Source organism: Neolamprologus multifasciatus, chromosome 3 (genome assembly GCF_963576455.1).
Source record: "Neolamprologus multifasciatus chromosome 3, fNeoMul1.2, whole genome shotgun sequence".
In the NCBI taxonomy this organism is placed as follows: Eukaryota; Metazoa; Chordata; class Actinopteri; order Cichliformes; family Cichlidae; genus Neolamprologus; species Neolamprologus multifasciatus.
In genome coordinates this window covers 17966117-17980052 of record NC_140441.1, presented here as the reverse complement: position 1 = coordinate 17980052, position 13936 = coordinate 17966117, and the positions used below count along the sequence as shown (strand labels likewise).

The following is a 13936-nucleotide window of genomic DNA, read 5'->3' as shown; positions in this document are numbered from 1 at the left end:
GAGGTATAATAAAGGTCTGGACATTACCAAACAAAAAGACTTTTGAAAAAAATATTCTTTATACACAATGTGAGGAAAATCAGTTTTTCAATTTAGATTCATTTGAAGAGAATAGTTCTACTTTTTCCAGGTTTTATTGGTTTCATATAAAATATCACAACTTAAACATAGAGCAGATGTGTCAAACATAAAGCCCAGAGGTCAGAATAGATCCACCAAAGACTCCAATCTGGTTCAAGTTCCTATGTTTTTTCACATTAAAAACAAACAAACAAATAAATAAATAAATACAAACATAATCACATTTCTTGCGCAGCTAACAGAACCTTTTGTGTAATTTTTTATTTTTTCACATATTTCTTTTATTAAAACAAAAATGGGGTTAAATGTGTGGTTAAACTTCTGTAGGCTGACAGGAAGAGGAGTTTTAGATCAAAGTTAGCTGTACGTTGCCCACAATGTAAAATGAGTTTGACACCTCTGACATTGAGTAAATATATAAGAAACACACACTACAAGAACATGCACGTGTAATAAAGGCCCAGAGCAGCTGATGAAAAACAAAACAAAGATTAAAACCAGGACATATAACAATGTGTGCTGTGCTGACAGATATAACATTCACGTGGTCCAAAGGGTGATTGGTACTGATTTTCCACTGAAGCTCCTGCAGCACTTGATAAATCTTGATAAAGCCGAGCAGAGGGCGCATCCCACCCACCCAACCCCAAACCCCTCCCTCCCCTCCGCTCTCCGCCTCCCTCTCTTCCTCCCCTCCCCTGCCGCACGCAGGAGATGGGTAGAGAAGTTTGCTCGCGGCGCGGTCCGGTGAACATTACTGTATTTCATTTGGGGAACAGCAACAGCAAGAGGCTCTGGAAAAATAATACTAATTAAAAAAAGACGAAAAGTAAGGCTTTCCAGAGAATGCCGAGGAATATCCAACTCAACAGCAACATCAGCCGCAGCGAATTATTGTAATTATATATATGTACATATATATATAAAAAAATTAATGAGGTTTATCCGTCATCATTGATGTGGCCAAATTAGTGGGAAGTTCGGGTCAGTAAGGGGACAGCGGGCTCGCGCGCGGACTGTCGGAGGGGTGCTTTGAATTTGTGGGTCCTGGAGAAGAAGCGCAGCGCGAAGCAGATTCAGAGAGAGAGAAGAGGAGGAGGGGGAAACAAGGAAAGAAAAGAAGAGCCGTCCGAGTGAAAGTGAGGAAGAGTCCCGCTCAGAATGAATAACAACAAACCCGAGAAAGAAAACGAGCCGAGTGAATTCACCAACCACGAGGAGGAGGTACGTATGCGAGCCCGAGGTGCTCGAGCGTCTGTCTGTGATACTGTGGGTGGCTCCTTGACCCGTAATGACATCCTTAATAAAAACCGAGTCATGCTAACAGCGACTGCTTCTTTCCTCCACTCCTGTATTCATTAAGGTGTAGCTCTTATGCTGGTTTGTTTGTTTTCTGTGCCGTAATCTGGTTTTACCTCATAAAAGTTTCCAGTATTGCTGTTTACATTATTAGACCCAGTCGGTCTAATAATGTAAACAGCAATGGTTCGCTCATAACAGCATGTATCACCGGTTTCCTGCAGGTAATGCGCTGTTATTGCACTGAATTCTTCACCTGTCTTCACTTTTACGTCTCTCCTCTACTTTTCTTTAAATTGTTTTGTAGCCTTGTTGAAGTTAGCCGTCATTTTTTTTAATTTAAAAACAGCAGCAAGAACAGGGAACGGCAGGAAGCACTGATGAATCACTAACTAGCAAGTCTCGAATAACTTTGAAGTCAGGATTGTGTTTCTCCTGGCTGTGCTACGGCATTGCTAGCTGCGTCTTACTGTACAATAAAGCCAGACTTCACACAGCACTGGGAAGCAGTAGTAAAGGGAATTCAGAGCCAGGGCGAATTAGTTTTCACTGAAGCTGAGGGAGCAATTGAAGTTAAAACATCTGCCGCTGCAACATGTAGGTAATAGCAGTTGTAACAGAGAGCCCACTGCATAACAGTGGAGCAAGAATAGCCTCTTCTAATTACATCTAAACACAAACAGAATGGCTTTGTTTACCCCCCCCCCCCCCCCCCCCCAAAAAAAAAAAAGAAAAAAAAAACTGGTGGAAATCCATTTAACGTGCTCTCAAAGTATGTTTCCTCTCAGTCGTGCAGGATAATAGCCTCATTTCTTCCCTTTCTCCTCTGTAAACATTGCACAATCCGGCCCAACAATATCTCCTCTTTGGTAAATAAGCCTGTAGCGGCTCTCCTTGCATGAGGCGATTTTCTTTGGCTCAGATGAATCTCTCTTCAAATGACAGACTTGTTATTTCAGAGCTCTGCACATCCGCAGTCGAGTGATGTAAGGAAGGTGTATCAGATTATATCAGATATTTCTCTTGGAGCAATTTGATTAGGTCTCAGCGTAGCGTTAGACACTTTGTAACTGAATAGTGAGATGTAGCCAGCCTGATGTAATACCATATTTGGTCCACTGTCGAGGTTGCTATGGATGCGGGGGAACTGCTGTAGCACCACACAGATGAGGTAAAGACCAAAGAGCTGATTTCTTGAGGTTAGGGAGTTTGAGTTTAAAGCTTTTGTCACCTTCTCCTTTTACTAACAACACGTCGGTCAAGTAGAGCTCTGTAACCAGTACATGGCCCTGAGGGTATTCTTGTTATTGAATCTAATAAAAAAACAACTACTCCGTGTAAAATGAGCATATTCAACAAATGAAAGATGACTACTCAGCACCAAAAGATGTCTGTGTATGACCATCTAACTGTACAAACTGCAAATATGTCCAATTAAAAGTCTCATAAGTGGCAAATACTCACATTTCAGAAGCTGACGCCAGAGAAATACTTGAGTTTTTTGTCTAAAGCACCTTCTTAAGCACCTGCCTGTTTTGAATTAAGTTGAGCACAACACAGCTATAATTAAACCAAAATAGGGCAAAACACAAGAAAAACACTTGATCTGTTACTATCGACACAAGCTTTTTGTAGCTGAAATGTTTAGTTGCTCAGTCTCATGAGCGACTGATCATATTAAAGCACGAAAGCTTTCAAAATGTGAGGATTTGCTTCTTTTCTTTTTGCTTTCGTGACACTCGGTTACAGTCACGCCGCTTACGGATCATTTTGTGAGACTGAACAGTTAAATGAGGGCGTCAGATTATTCAAAGATCTCAACTGCAGGATAGGTCTACGAGGAAATAAGCTGTGTTAGCTGCAGCTGTAGTTCGCCAAAGACACAAGGCTCCAAACTTCTACCCAGCTATTAAAGATTCTGTGATGTCCATAAGCTCAGAGATGAGGTGCAGGTTGTGTAAAAGGCAGGCAGAGAAGGACGTAAAAAGGAGACTAATGGCCAGAGAGATCTAATGGTTTTGGAAATGTTTGGAAGCCATCCAGACCGGCAGGGACTTACATTTACTTGGGTGAATTAACGTTAAGGTCAGACAGCACCACTTTATCTTTTGTGGAATGGTGTGTGTTGCATGCAGAGGATCAGGGAGTGTGTCACACGCGCAGATACATATTCAAGCTTTTTGCAGGCCCGTGTGGATGTACTCAGACTAATTCACGCTTTGACTTAGTTTGACTTGTCTTGATGGGGGGGGGGGTTTGCATGAAAGTCTGGTCTGCACAAATGTCCCTTCACCTGATGCAGAAAGCATAAAAATGCCAGCAACAGCACCACAGAGGTAACCATAAACTATAACCTCAAGAGAGCCAAAGTTTAACAGCCTTGCTGGTATGACTCTCACATGCTGAGCAGCAGCAGCTCTCCGCCCCTCCTCTTGGGCAGTGTAGTATGTGACTCAATGGATCACTGATTCGCACCGGTAAAGCACCGCAGCGAGCTCGGCTCCTCATGCCCACTTCATTGCTCAACCCCGCGTGCCGTCGTCTGTGTACACGAAAGCTCGACGATGCTTAATGTTTATCTTCTGCGGACCGCCGCTCACCAAACATGGTCTTGTTGCAGGCAAGGTATGCAGGTTTCGGGGGCCTGGCAGCATCTAATCTCACGAGCCGCTCTGATAAGCGACATTATCAGGTGTTCTGGATGCTTTCGCGTACTGTGGCACTTCACTTCGCCGATGCTGCCGAGGTGACACGCCGTCGCCTTATTGGTGAATGTCAAAAGATAAGAGTTTGAACGAGGTCCGGTTTCCAGACCTTGTATGGACAAGACACCTGGAGCGGGTTTTCCAAAGCTTGACTCGAAGATGCTTTTAATAGATCGGCCTAGCGTGTTTTTTCTGTAGTCTTAACCGCGGCGATGTGGAGTGTACTCAGAAAACCCCAAGTTCAAGTGATTAATTCTAGATGTGTTATCAGGAAGGAGACGGTCCATGACAAAGGCACACACTGAAGAAACAACCCAGTTCACCTCAAATTAATCCCATCAGTTTATAAACGATTAGCTGATTTATTGATCAGTCGGATACCTGATTGCTGGGAAAATAAATAGAAGTTGGAATCCAGTGACTGTGAAATTTTCCGGAGACGTTACTAAATCTTTATTAATTGCTATTTTTGAGTATTTAGACAATGCAAAAAACTTTCTTTATACTGACAAATGACATGTTATTTACTGAAGTGAGGCAGTTATTTGTGTGCAAACCTATGTGAAAACCACATGTAAGCACAATGAGCACATTTTAGGGATTTGCAACACTGATTATCTGTCAGTAATTCAGGTTATTAACTGAATAAAGTCTTCTGGTCTTCTGTTACTGAGAAAGGACCATGTTTGGACTTATAGACAGTTTATGAGACAAAATACTTTCTTTGTTACACGTAACCTTTGGCTCTGGGACCTGATGGGGATCTTTCGCCTGGATTTTCTAGCACTTGGTAGGTAGTTCACTGCAGAGAGAAAAGGTGAATGTATGACTACATGGAATGCTTTGTAGCTGACCGATTCACCCAACAAAGATTGACCTTTCACCTCTTTGATGTCAGTTGCCCTCCAGCTAAAGTATATTTACTTAAGTTGAATCTCCCCACACCAAACTTGGAGGTCCACCAGCCAACCTCTTGCCTTTTGACAAATGGCTGAGCACAGAACATCCCTCTTTTTATTTGTTCCTCCACAAGGTGAAACAGTCTCTTACTCGAAATCGTAGTTCGCATGAAAGCGGAGCTGTCTCTCCCCCGGATGTAACACTCTAAAGGCAGCAGAAGTATGAAACTTGTCAGACATCTGTTGATTCTAGTTCCCAGCTGATCATAAACATGTAAGTGGATCTTTACAAGTGCCCGAAGAGAAACCGAATATCACTCAAGCGGAGTTCAGCAAATGTGGCGTATCTCCCTGGGGTGTAATTGGATTGTGCTTGGCCTGCTTTGGGTATCTAGCAGGTCCTCTTCAAATAGCAGGTCATGTGGCCACCGTGACCTTTTCTATGAAGAGATGTAGGTGGGGAGCTACGCTGCTGGAGAAGCACGGTGAAGCGGATGAAGGCCGGTGCCAGTCTGTAAGCGCGGTGGCGTGGGCATGTGTGTGGTCTGTACATGTGCATGTATCTATGAAAAGGGCACAAAGATATATTAACTCTCTATGACAAGAAGCATTACCAGAGGGGAGTATAGAGGGTAAAGTGGCCATGATAGGCAAAAAAACATCCAAAGGATTGTCTGTGAAGTAGCCTATGTCAGACAGATATATAGACATATACACGATAAAAAATCCCTATACAGGCTCAGGCAAGCAGTAAAACCCTGCTCTATCTACCCGTCTGATAGTTGGGCGTTTATTTATAAAAGCGCCAAGGGAATTGTCATCTTATCTTAGCCGTTTGTCAGCTGCGCAACAAGAGGTATTTGAAAAGACAACAACAAGGCTCAGCGTCAGGAGCAGCCGGCTGGCAAAAGAGCCTGAAAAACAGATGTGAGGGGAAAAGACAAAAGTCAGAGATAATAACTGTATCCAGGTGGATAATTATACATACCTCTATATGTATATTACTCCTCTTTAAAAACCTTACCTGTCACTTGCTTTGAAATAAATCACATGCTTCACAGCGGAAGGAAGCGTGCGCTTTTTTCCTAGACAGCGCCAGCCATTTTGTTCTGCTTTGTAATACTGTGTTTATGCACTTCATCTGTCACCTCTGATTAATATTGCTTACTCGTGAGCTATAATTATCTGCCTTATTGTATACAGTATCCCATCTTTGTCTCTTTGCACCTGCCTTCGCTCTCCTTTTATGCTCTCCACATTGTCTCAGCTCAGGTGTTCGATAAATTAAAGGGAAACAAAAGTAATTAGGGCCGTACGATGAGGCCGTCCAGTGCTTTTTATGCAGTAGGGCACATTTTGCTGGAATGGTTTTGATCCAGTTTAAAAGGAAGGGTCGTTCTCAATCGATGCAAAGTTGTTCTGAGTGACCACCTTTATGCTGGCATGAAACCTTTCTATCGTGAAGGCAGTGGTCTGTTTCCTTCACAGGCCGCGAGGGGTTTGCCGATGATGAAAATCATGTCAAGAATGGCATTTGATACCCTCACTAGAGTTCCAGAGACTGGTACAACCAATGCCAAGGCTGGCAGCACATGGTGGCCCAGCGCATTACATTTTCTTTATTTTGTGCCCAGCCACCAGCCCCCCCTCCTCCTCTCCTGCTCCCTCTCTACAGTTTTATCTCCCTTCCCCTCTGTTTCCTTCCCTCCGTCCTTTTCTATGTCCCACCCTTTTTCTTCCCTTGCTACCTCCTTATCGTACTCTTTTCATTTCCTCCCGCATTCCCTCCCTCCACCCCAGTAACTGTTTATAATTTCTCTCTTCTTCTGCACTTTCATAGCTCTCCGTTCTTTTTTACCCCCCCTCCCGTGCACCCAATTTAGTCCCACCAGACAAACTCCTTATCCCTTCCCAGGCCCATGGACTCTTGACGCAGAGATCTCTGAACATAGGGACCATTTATGGACATGGAAGAGCCTTAAAGACACAATCTAGCCAGGGAGAAACGTGCCAGTCTGACTATGCAGCTGCATGCCAGCCGCCCTTTGGCTGACCAGCAAGAATTAGCAATCCAAGGTCAGACCTGAAAAAACTAGAGAAAATGTTACCCATAGCAAAATGTACAAGAAAACTAGCTTTTTCTCTTGCCACCCGGTGTCACAGTAAAGCTGCTGACTGTAGGACTTCAGAATTTATTATAATATAATATAATATAATATAATATAATATAATATAATATAATATAATATAATATAATATAATGGCTTATCTAATAATTAATAATGGTATTTTTCTGGTTCTAGATTCTAAAATGTATTATTTGTTTTGTTGTGTATGCTAGCAAACTAATTATGTTTGGGATTTTGTGTGTTTTTACTAGATGTCCCCAAGATATCAGCTAAATATCTACATTGGCCCTGTTGATTTGACCATCTTGGAAAATAAGATGTTGTTCATGTACAAGAGCCTGACTGATTATTGGCAGGCCAATATTATTGGCCAATAGTAGTTATTTGCCAGTAATATTGGCACTGACATTTATAATAGTGATGAAAAAAGAAAAAGTAGAAACAGAGTTCAACCATATGAGTGTTGATGTTGCATAGTTTGTCCTTTACAGGGCACTCTGCAACTGCCCTACTTGTGAGTAATTAGTAAATACTCATAAATAACTACACATAATATGGAAATCTGTTTGTTTAATGTACCTGAAAGGAAAAAATCATCTATTATATTATAATTTTAAATCATTGGTATCAGTCTTTAACATTCTCTGTTGGTTGGTTAAAACCATTTACCAGTGTTAGTAACCAATATCTGACACATCCAAACCCTTTGTGTTGTCCAAATGCTTAAAAAATTGTAAAGAGTAGCTGAAAGATTTAAGAAAAGCTGCTGTGGTTTTTATTATAGGGTAATATTCTGCAAAGCATACCTTCCTTTTTTGACCTTTGATTCTCAAAACAATGAATTGCACCAAAAATGCTGAAGCTGTATGGATGGACGGATGGATAAAAAGCAGTCATTATTTGCAGATGAAAATATGGGATCACTTAGTGCCATCAATGACAAACCAAAAGAAACAGCTGCAACGCATAAAGGAAACGACTTGTTAGCAGCAGGCTAGGATTTCTTCATGGTGACGCCGAGGATGACTGAGTATCCCCCTGTTGTTTTTTGTTCCTCTGCTTGCGCAAGACGCTTTAACCCTCTGCCCACCCAACCAACCACAACACTAAACAGTCTAAGGTATCCCTGTCGGGTAGGCGACAACAAAGGAAGTCCGGGAAGGGCTGATGCGGAGATTAGTTCACGTTAATGAGCACTTAGGAATTTAAAGTCCATTCAGCGAGTGTCATCAGATAACAAAGGGAAAGAAGAGAATGGCGTTTGTATGATGAACTCTTTGAATGGGTCGTTTGTTGGGTTGATGAGAAAAAAAAGACATCTGTGCATGATCAAGAGAAGAGGTTATCCTTTTCTAAGTTTGATTAAAAGCTAGTGGAAGTGTTATGGTGGGAGGAAGAAAAGAGCAAAAGAAGGAAAAACTGAAGTGGGCGCCTGCTTGCTTTTCCTAGGCCGTTTGTTTTAAATGTCTTTTAAAGGTTAACCTGTTGGAACATTTACAGACCCTTACTGAGCAGGAACTGCTCGTCCAAAGCACTTGTGGGAGTAAGAGAGAGAGACAGAGGAAAAACAAAGCTGTTAGGAGTGTGCTCAATCTCACAGTTGACCCCAGACGTGCACAGTAACCCCGGGCTAATCTGCGACCTCCGACCCCAAATGTGAAACTTGACCCGTTGAACCCTGGCGATTAAGAGGCAAAACCGAGTCATCCATTAACGGTTGTTTGACACCTCCTGGGCCTGCGGTCGCTCACTCCTCACATTCCCTGATAGAAGATGAAGAGGAAAAACTTGTGAGGATGATGGAGAGTGATGTCAAGCCGGAGCAGTGACAGTTCAGGGGGTGTGGGAGTCTGTCAGTCGGGCTGGGTTTTAATCACGCCGTGCTCATCTGATGCAAGAAAGCTCAACCTGCCCTGAGCTCACGTGGGCTTACGGGTTCACTTTGATTTTCTTTAGCTCGGTCACAGAGAACAAGGACTCGGGTGGATTTGAAAGCAAGCCGCGTGGTGGACAGGCAATGAAACATTTCCTCTGAGCTTTTTTTTTCCTCTTCTTCTCCTTCTTCTTCTTTTATTATTTCATGTGCAGGTACTCGCCTCGCTGTTGCATGCACACTTGCTACGTTATACGCTATTGTACCCTCTCCTCAAGGTTAGAGCCGTGTCCTGCCACTTCTGGCTCGAAGGACCTCCGTTTATTAACTTGGCTGTCGAGCGCGCACACGCACACGCGCACGCGCAGGGAGGGAGAACGAAACACATAGTAATCTTCTCACATTGCACCAAGGTCGCGTCCCTTATTTCAGCCAGAACGAGCGGTCAAAAAAGCACTCAATTAAAGTCAGGGCAAATATGTGAGAGAGCCACATAGTGCAGCCGGATATAATGAGGCATTTCAGGCAATTGCTGTAACAAATTTAACAGTCTACAACGTAAGCTGAATAGAAATGACACATTAATACGTTACGGGGTCGTCCACTTAGACAAATCGGGCCTCTTCGTAACGGCTGCTGAATTGCAGCGTCTTCACTGGAGAAAATTCGACGTTCATTTGTACACATTTCGACTGGTGTTTCCTTCAGTCACGGTTATGGCTGTGAAACAGCTGTGGTGTCAGATGTGGCTTTGGTGATTAAATCTGCATAAAATTGTGGCTGTTTGGTGGAAGTACGTCTGAGGCCTTTTGTTGGTTCAGTCATACGAAAACATTCTTTTTATTATTACTATTGATGGAAAAAACTTGTGTGCAAAGGTTTGATTATTTTTATGATTTTCTAATATTTGAATACTCCATAAATCATCAAAAAGAACCTAGTTCATGTCTTTTTTCTTGTCTTAAAGTGTGTATTTCCATTGTTTTCCAACAGCAGTTTAACTATTAACTACTTAGTAGAGTAAAACTGTGTGTGAGATTAGACTAACAGTAGAAAAAATGCAAACGCTCCTAGAGTCTGTTACAGAGTTCTGCATGGATCGCCACCAGAAAATAAACAAAAATGAAGTCCAGTGCAAGATCTGCCAACGCAAGCTAGGATGCCACAAGTCTCCAATAAATTGTTATTTCAGAGTAATTTGGGGTCAGGTGAGCATCTTTTCTTGAGATGCCCATCTTTATTTTATGGAATATAAGCAAAGTGAAAATTCTTTGAGAGTAGCAAAGTATAAAGTATTTATTTGGGGCTTAACCCAATGCATGGCACTGTTAACAGAAATAATAAATCTGAATAACCTGACTCGACCCTCCAGTTCTCCCAGATCCTCGTTCACTGAGCAGCAGGGACTAAATGATGCTTAGATCAGCTATCTGTAGGCACCTTATTGTCTATTGCAGGGGTCCTAATTCTTCTTGTCCCAGAGGGCGGTGTGCTTAGGGCCACTGTCCTGCTGAGGGGTTGCATGCACAAAGACACAGATACAGTATATCTTTGTTGTTTCAATAAGGGACATGCAGATGTTGTCGTATCATCTAGGAAATCATGATTTCATTGTGTTACTGTTTTCTGACATCTTACAGAGATCCAGCTAGCCTTGATACTTATCAATCTACTATGATTGATAAGTAGATTGATAAGTATCAATTATCAATCTATGACAATCTACTTGTCATAGATTGATGTTGAAATACTAGTGCCAGCTGAAAGACTTTCAAATCATAGTGAAATAATGATTGAACCCACGACAACAACAAATCAGATTTCCTCTTCACACAGCACTTGAGTCTTATTATGAGCACAGACTCCTCCCTCCATCCATAGGATGCAACAACGGCAATGATAGCATATCAATAGGGTGATGATCTCACCTGGTGCTTGTTGAGTCAAAGATCTCTGATTAGAGGTGCACAGATCCCCTAGGACTTGCTGCAGAAGTGGCCTTAATAGGATCTGATGTTTTTGGCCTGGGGCTCTGCACTCTGCTGTGCACCGCTAAGGCGTTGCCAGGGAACTGCACTGGCACGCCGGCTGCGAAGTACTCAGCTGGCTTGTGGTAGGTAGGGACTGCTGTTTTTGATCGAAACCTGCCTGCGTGAGAGTGTTTGAGCATGCCATAAATGGTCAGCGATTCAAAGGCTTAAACCAGGCCACTCAGCACTATGGAAATATAGGTATGTGACTCACGGGGAACCAATAAAAACAGACCCAATAAAACAGCGGCCGAAGGTTCATCTTTGCTTTTTTTTTTTACAAATCTGCACAATCTGCTCAACCTCCGGCTTGACCTTTGCTTTAGTTTACTGCATCATGAAAGTTTGATGTCTCACTTTACCTGGTGGGAGCATCTTTACAGCTCCCTCCATTTATTTATTTATTTATTTTAAGCCAACCTGATAGAGGCATAAATATAGACTGATATTATAATCAGCAGCAGATGTCTGAAGAAGAAAGCAGCTGATAGATTTACCTGTGAATCATCCTGTATCCAGCGTGTGTGCAGCCAGCTCTACGCTGGACACACACACACCGGAAAAAATGATCATATATCATAACAGCTGACGTCAGGAAGTCTCAGGAATGAGGTTCAAGACAGCCAAGAATGTCCTTTTGTTCCGAGTGTGCACAGGAGTCATTGTGTTTGTCTTACTCGCATCACATCCAGCTCCTAAGTGGCTATTATCATGGCTGAAGACAGGACTTAAATCACAGATAAGATCTTAGGAAGCTTGGCAAGGAAGGGTTAGACGACTAAGATTTTCTTAGCGTGTGCAATTCTGATGGTCACTCTTGGCTTTTTTCCACCTAGAGTAAAATTACAACTCCTAAAAAGAGCGGCGTATAAATCTGTCGTCGATGCGAAAGCCCGACGTCGTTCACTTGGGATGAATTTGGCATCTATTTTTGCGGTCGTGTGCAGAGTAATGCTCACTGTAACGGCAAAGCTGACAGAGAAAACAAAAACCGTCCCTGATAGAGATTTCAAATCTGAAAGCTTTGGTGTCTTTCTTTTGATTTATCTGTCTTCATCTCAAAGAGTTTTTCTTCTTCTTTTTTAGATTTTTAGAGCTTGAGCACCGTTTCTATTTTTACAGCACTTTTTTTTTTACTACAGCATTATTAGTTTTATCAGCCTCAACAGCTGTCAGAGACTGACCTTGCTTGTGTCTGATTGATACCATCCTTTTCTGACTCTTTGTTCCCATGTAACTCCATATAAGGAGACCTTCAATTGAGTTTACTTAAACAGAGCTGCCAGAGACAGAGCACAGTGACGGCCCTGCAGGGTTCAGCTCAGCTCAGATAAGATAAGAGCAAAGGTGAGAAAGTCGCTAAGGTGAGATTTTTTTCTCTTTTTTTTCTTCTTCCGGATGGATGGGTGGTTTGGCACTCGCCAGCTCTCACTCTCCTAGTTGCTAAGCTCCTTTGTTTGTGTGTTGCTCTGCCTTTGGCTTCACTGTTGCGTATCAGGTTACATGTGGGAATGAGGTGCCGTGTGAGTTCAGCAGTTCCTTTGTCCCCTGAGTTGTGAATCCACTATCTAATGAATCTGGGAGCTTTGAATATACTCTGTGTAATTGCATAGCTACGGTTTTATTCTAAACTGGGCCCTGTACAGAATCAGATTACACTATCACGCTGTGGGATGTTGTGACGTCAGCAGGGGTGTGTGTTTGCATTGTTTGATTGTATTGTCTTCTGTGCGCTGAGGCATTTGTCTTCCTGAACCAAGATCTTTGATTCGGTGAAAGTTCCAGGTATGAGTCAGGATTGATTTGTTTTCTTAGATTGCATGCTGGCACACCAATATATATATATACATATATATATATATATATATATATATATATATATATATATATATATATATATATATATATATATATATATATATATACATACATATATATATATATATATATATATATATATATATATATATATATATGTATGTATAAAGAAAAATAACCTATACCAATACATTGACAACAGGCCAGTATTGGCCGATGATGTCATTCAATCAATTAAACAGTTTTAAAAGTACCCATTATTCCCTGGTTAAAAGCAAAAGTACAGCTGTTGCATTAATAGGAGACAGATGTGTAACATCTCCTGGACTGACCCTTCATTAAGGGCAGATGTGTCTACAATTACATGCAACAAACTGAATTTTCACTGTTTTGCTGCTTCCAGAGTGTAACAGGATCTGCATTCACGGGCTGTGGTGGGGCATCCCAGCATCTGCATCCTATAGTGTTGCTCTGCGTTTCATAAATGTTGCAGCTGGGGCTAATGTGTGTTACAGGGCTACTGCTGTATTCATCTGTCTTTTAGATCTGGTAGCCAGGTTGCCGATTGCATAACTGAAGGATTGGTGCTTTTACACCCCTTCTGGGTCACTAGAAATATTTTGAACAATAATGTGGAACAAATGCATCTGTCACCCAACCATTCGATCAATACTGTTTCCATGTCAGGGATAATTGATATGTATAGCGAGCCTGACTAATTAACTTAAGGTAACTCCTGTTATTGTTTTGCCAAACCAGGATGGTATTAATTATTCATGAATCTTGCAGTAGAGATGTTTCTGTTGGGACACTGTTTTACTGGACTGAGGTAAAACTGAACATACATGAAGGGTTTCTGTTGATTTTGCAGAGGTCTCTGTGTGTGCATATGATAACTGAAGGGAAACAATGTTTCCTGTGTTCTCTGTGTTGTTTATTGACCAATGTTTAGTTTGTCCAAACAGCAGTTTGTCCCGTGAGACTCGATTTTCAGAATGTGTGCAGAGAAAACCTGTTACATATAACTTTTATACACAAAGATGTTTTTATGAAGGAGTGTGTGAGATTTGTTTGAACAGCGTGAGAGTGAAAGACAAAGAGA

General features: G+C 41.9%; 1 protein-coding gene across 4 annotated transcripts in view; it reads left to right on the top strand.

Moving 5' to 3' along the window:
• The first annotated feature begins 784 nt into the window (after positions 1 to 784).
• Positions 785 to 13936, top strand: part of LOC146521816 (RNA-binding protein with multiple splicing-like) — a 40103-nt gene continuing 26951 nt past the window's right edge. For 2 of the 4 annotated variants that reach the window (XM_085152371.1, XM_085152362.1), the window contains exon 1: positions 787 to 1305. In XM_085152371.1, coding sequence (XP_085008497.1) covers positions 1243 to 1305 — 63 coding nt within the window. In that variant the 5' untranslated portion in view covers positions 787 to 1242. Of the gene's footprint in view, positions 1306 to 13936 lie in introns of all 4 variants that reach the window. The other 2 variants (XR_014872513.1, XR_014872512.1) reach the window with 2 other exon arrangements.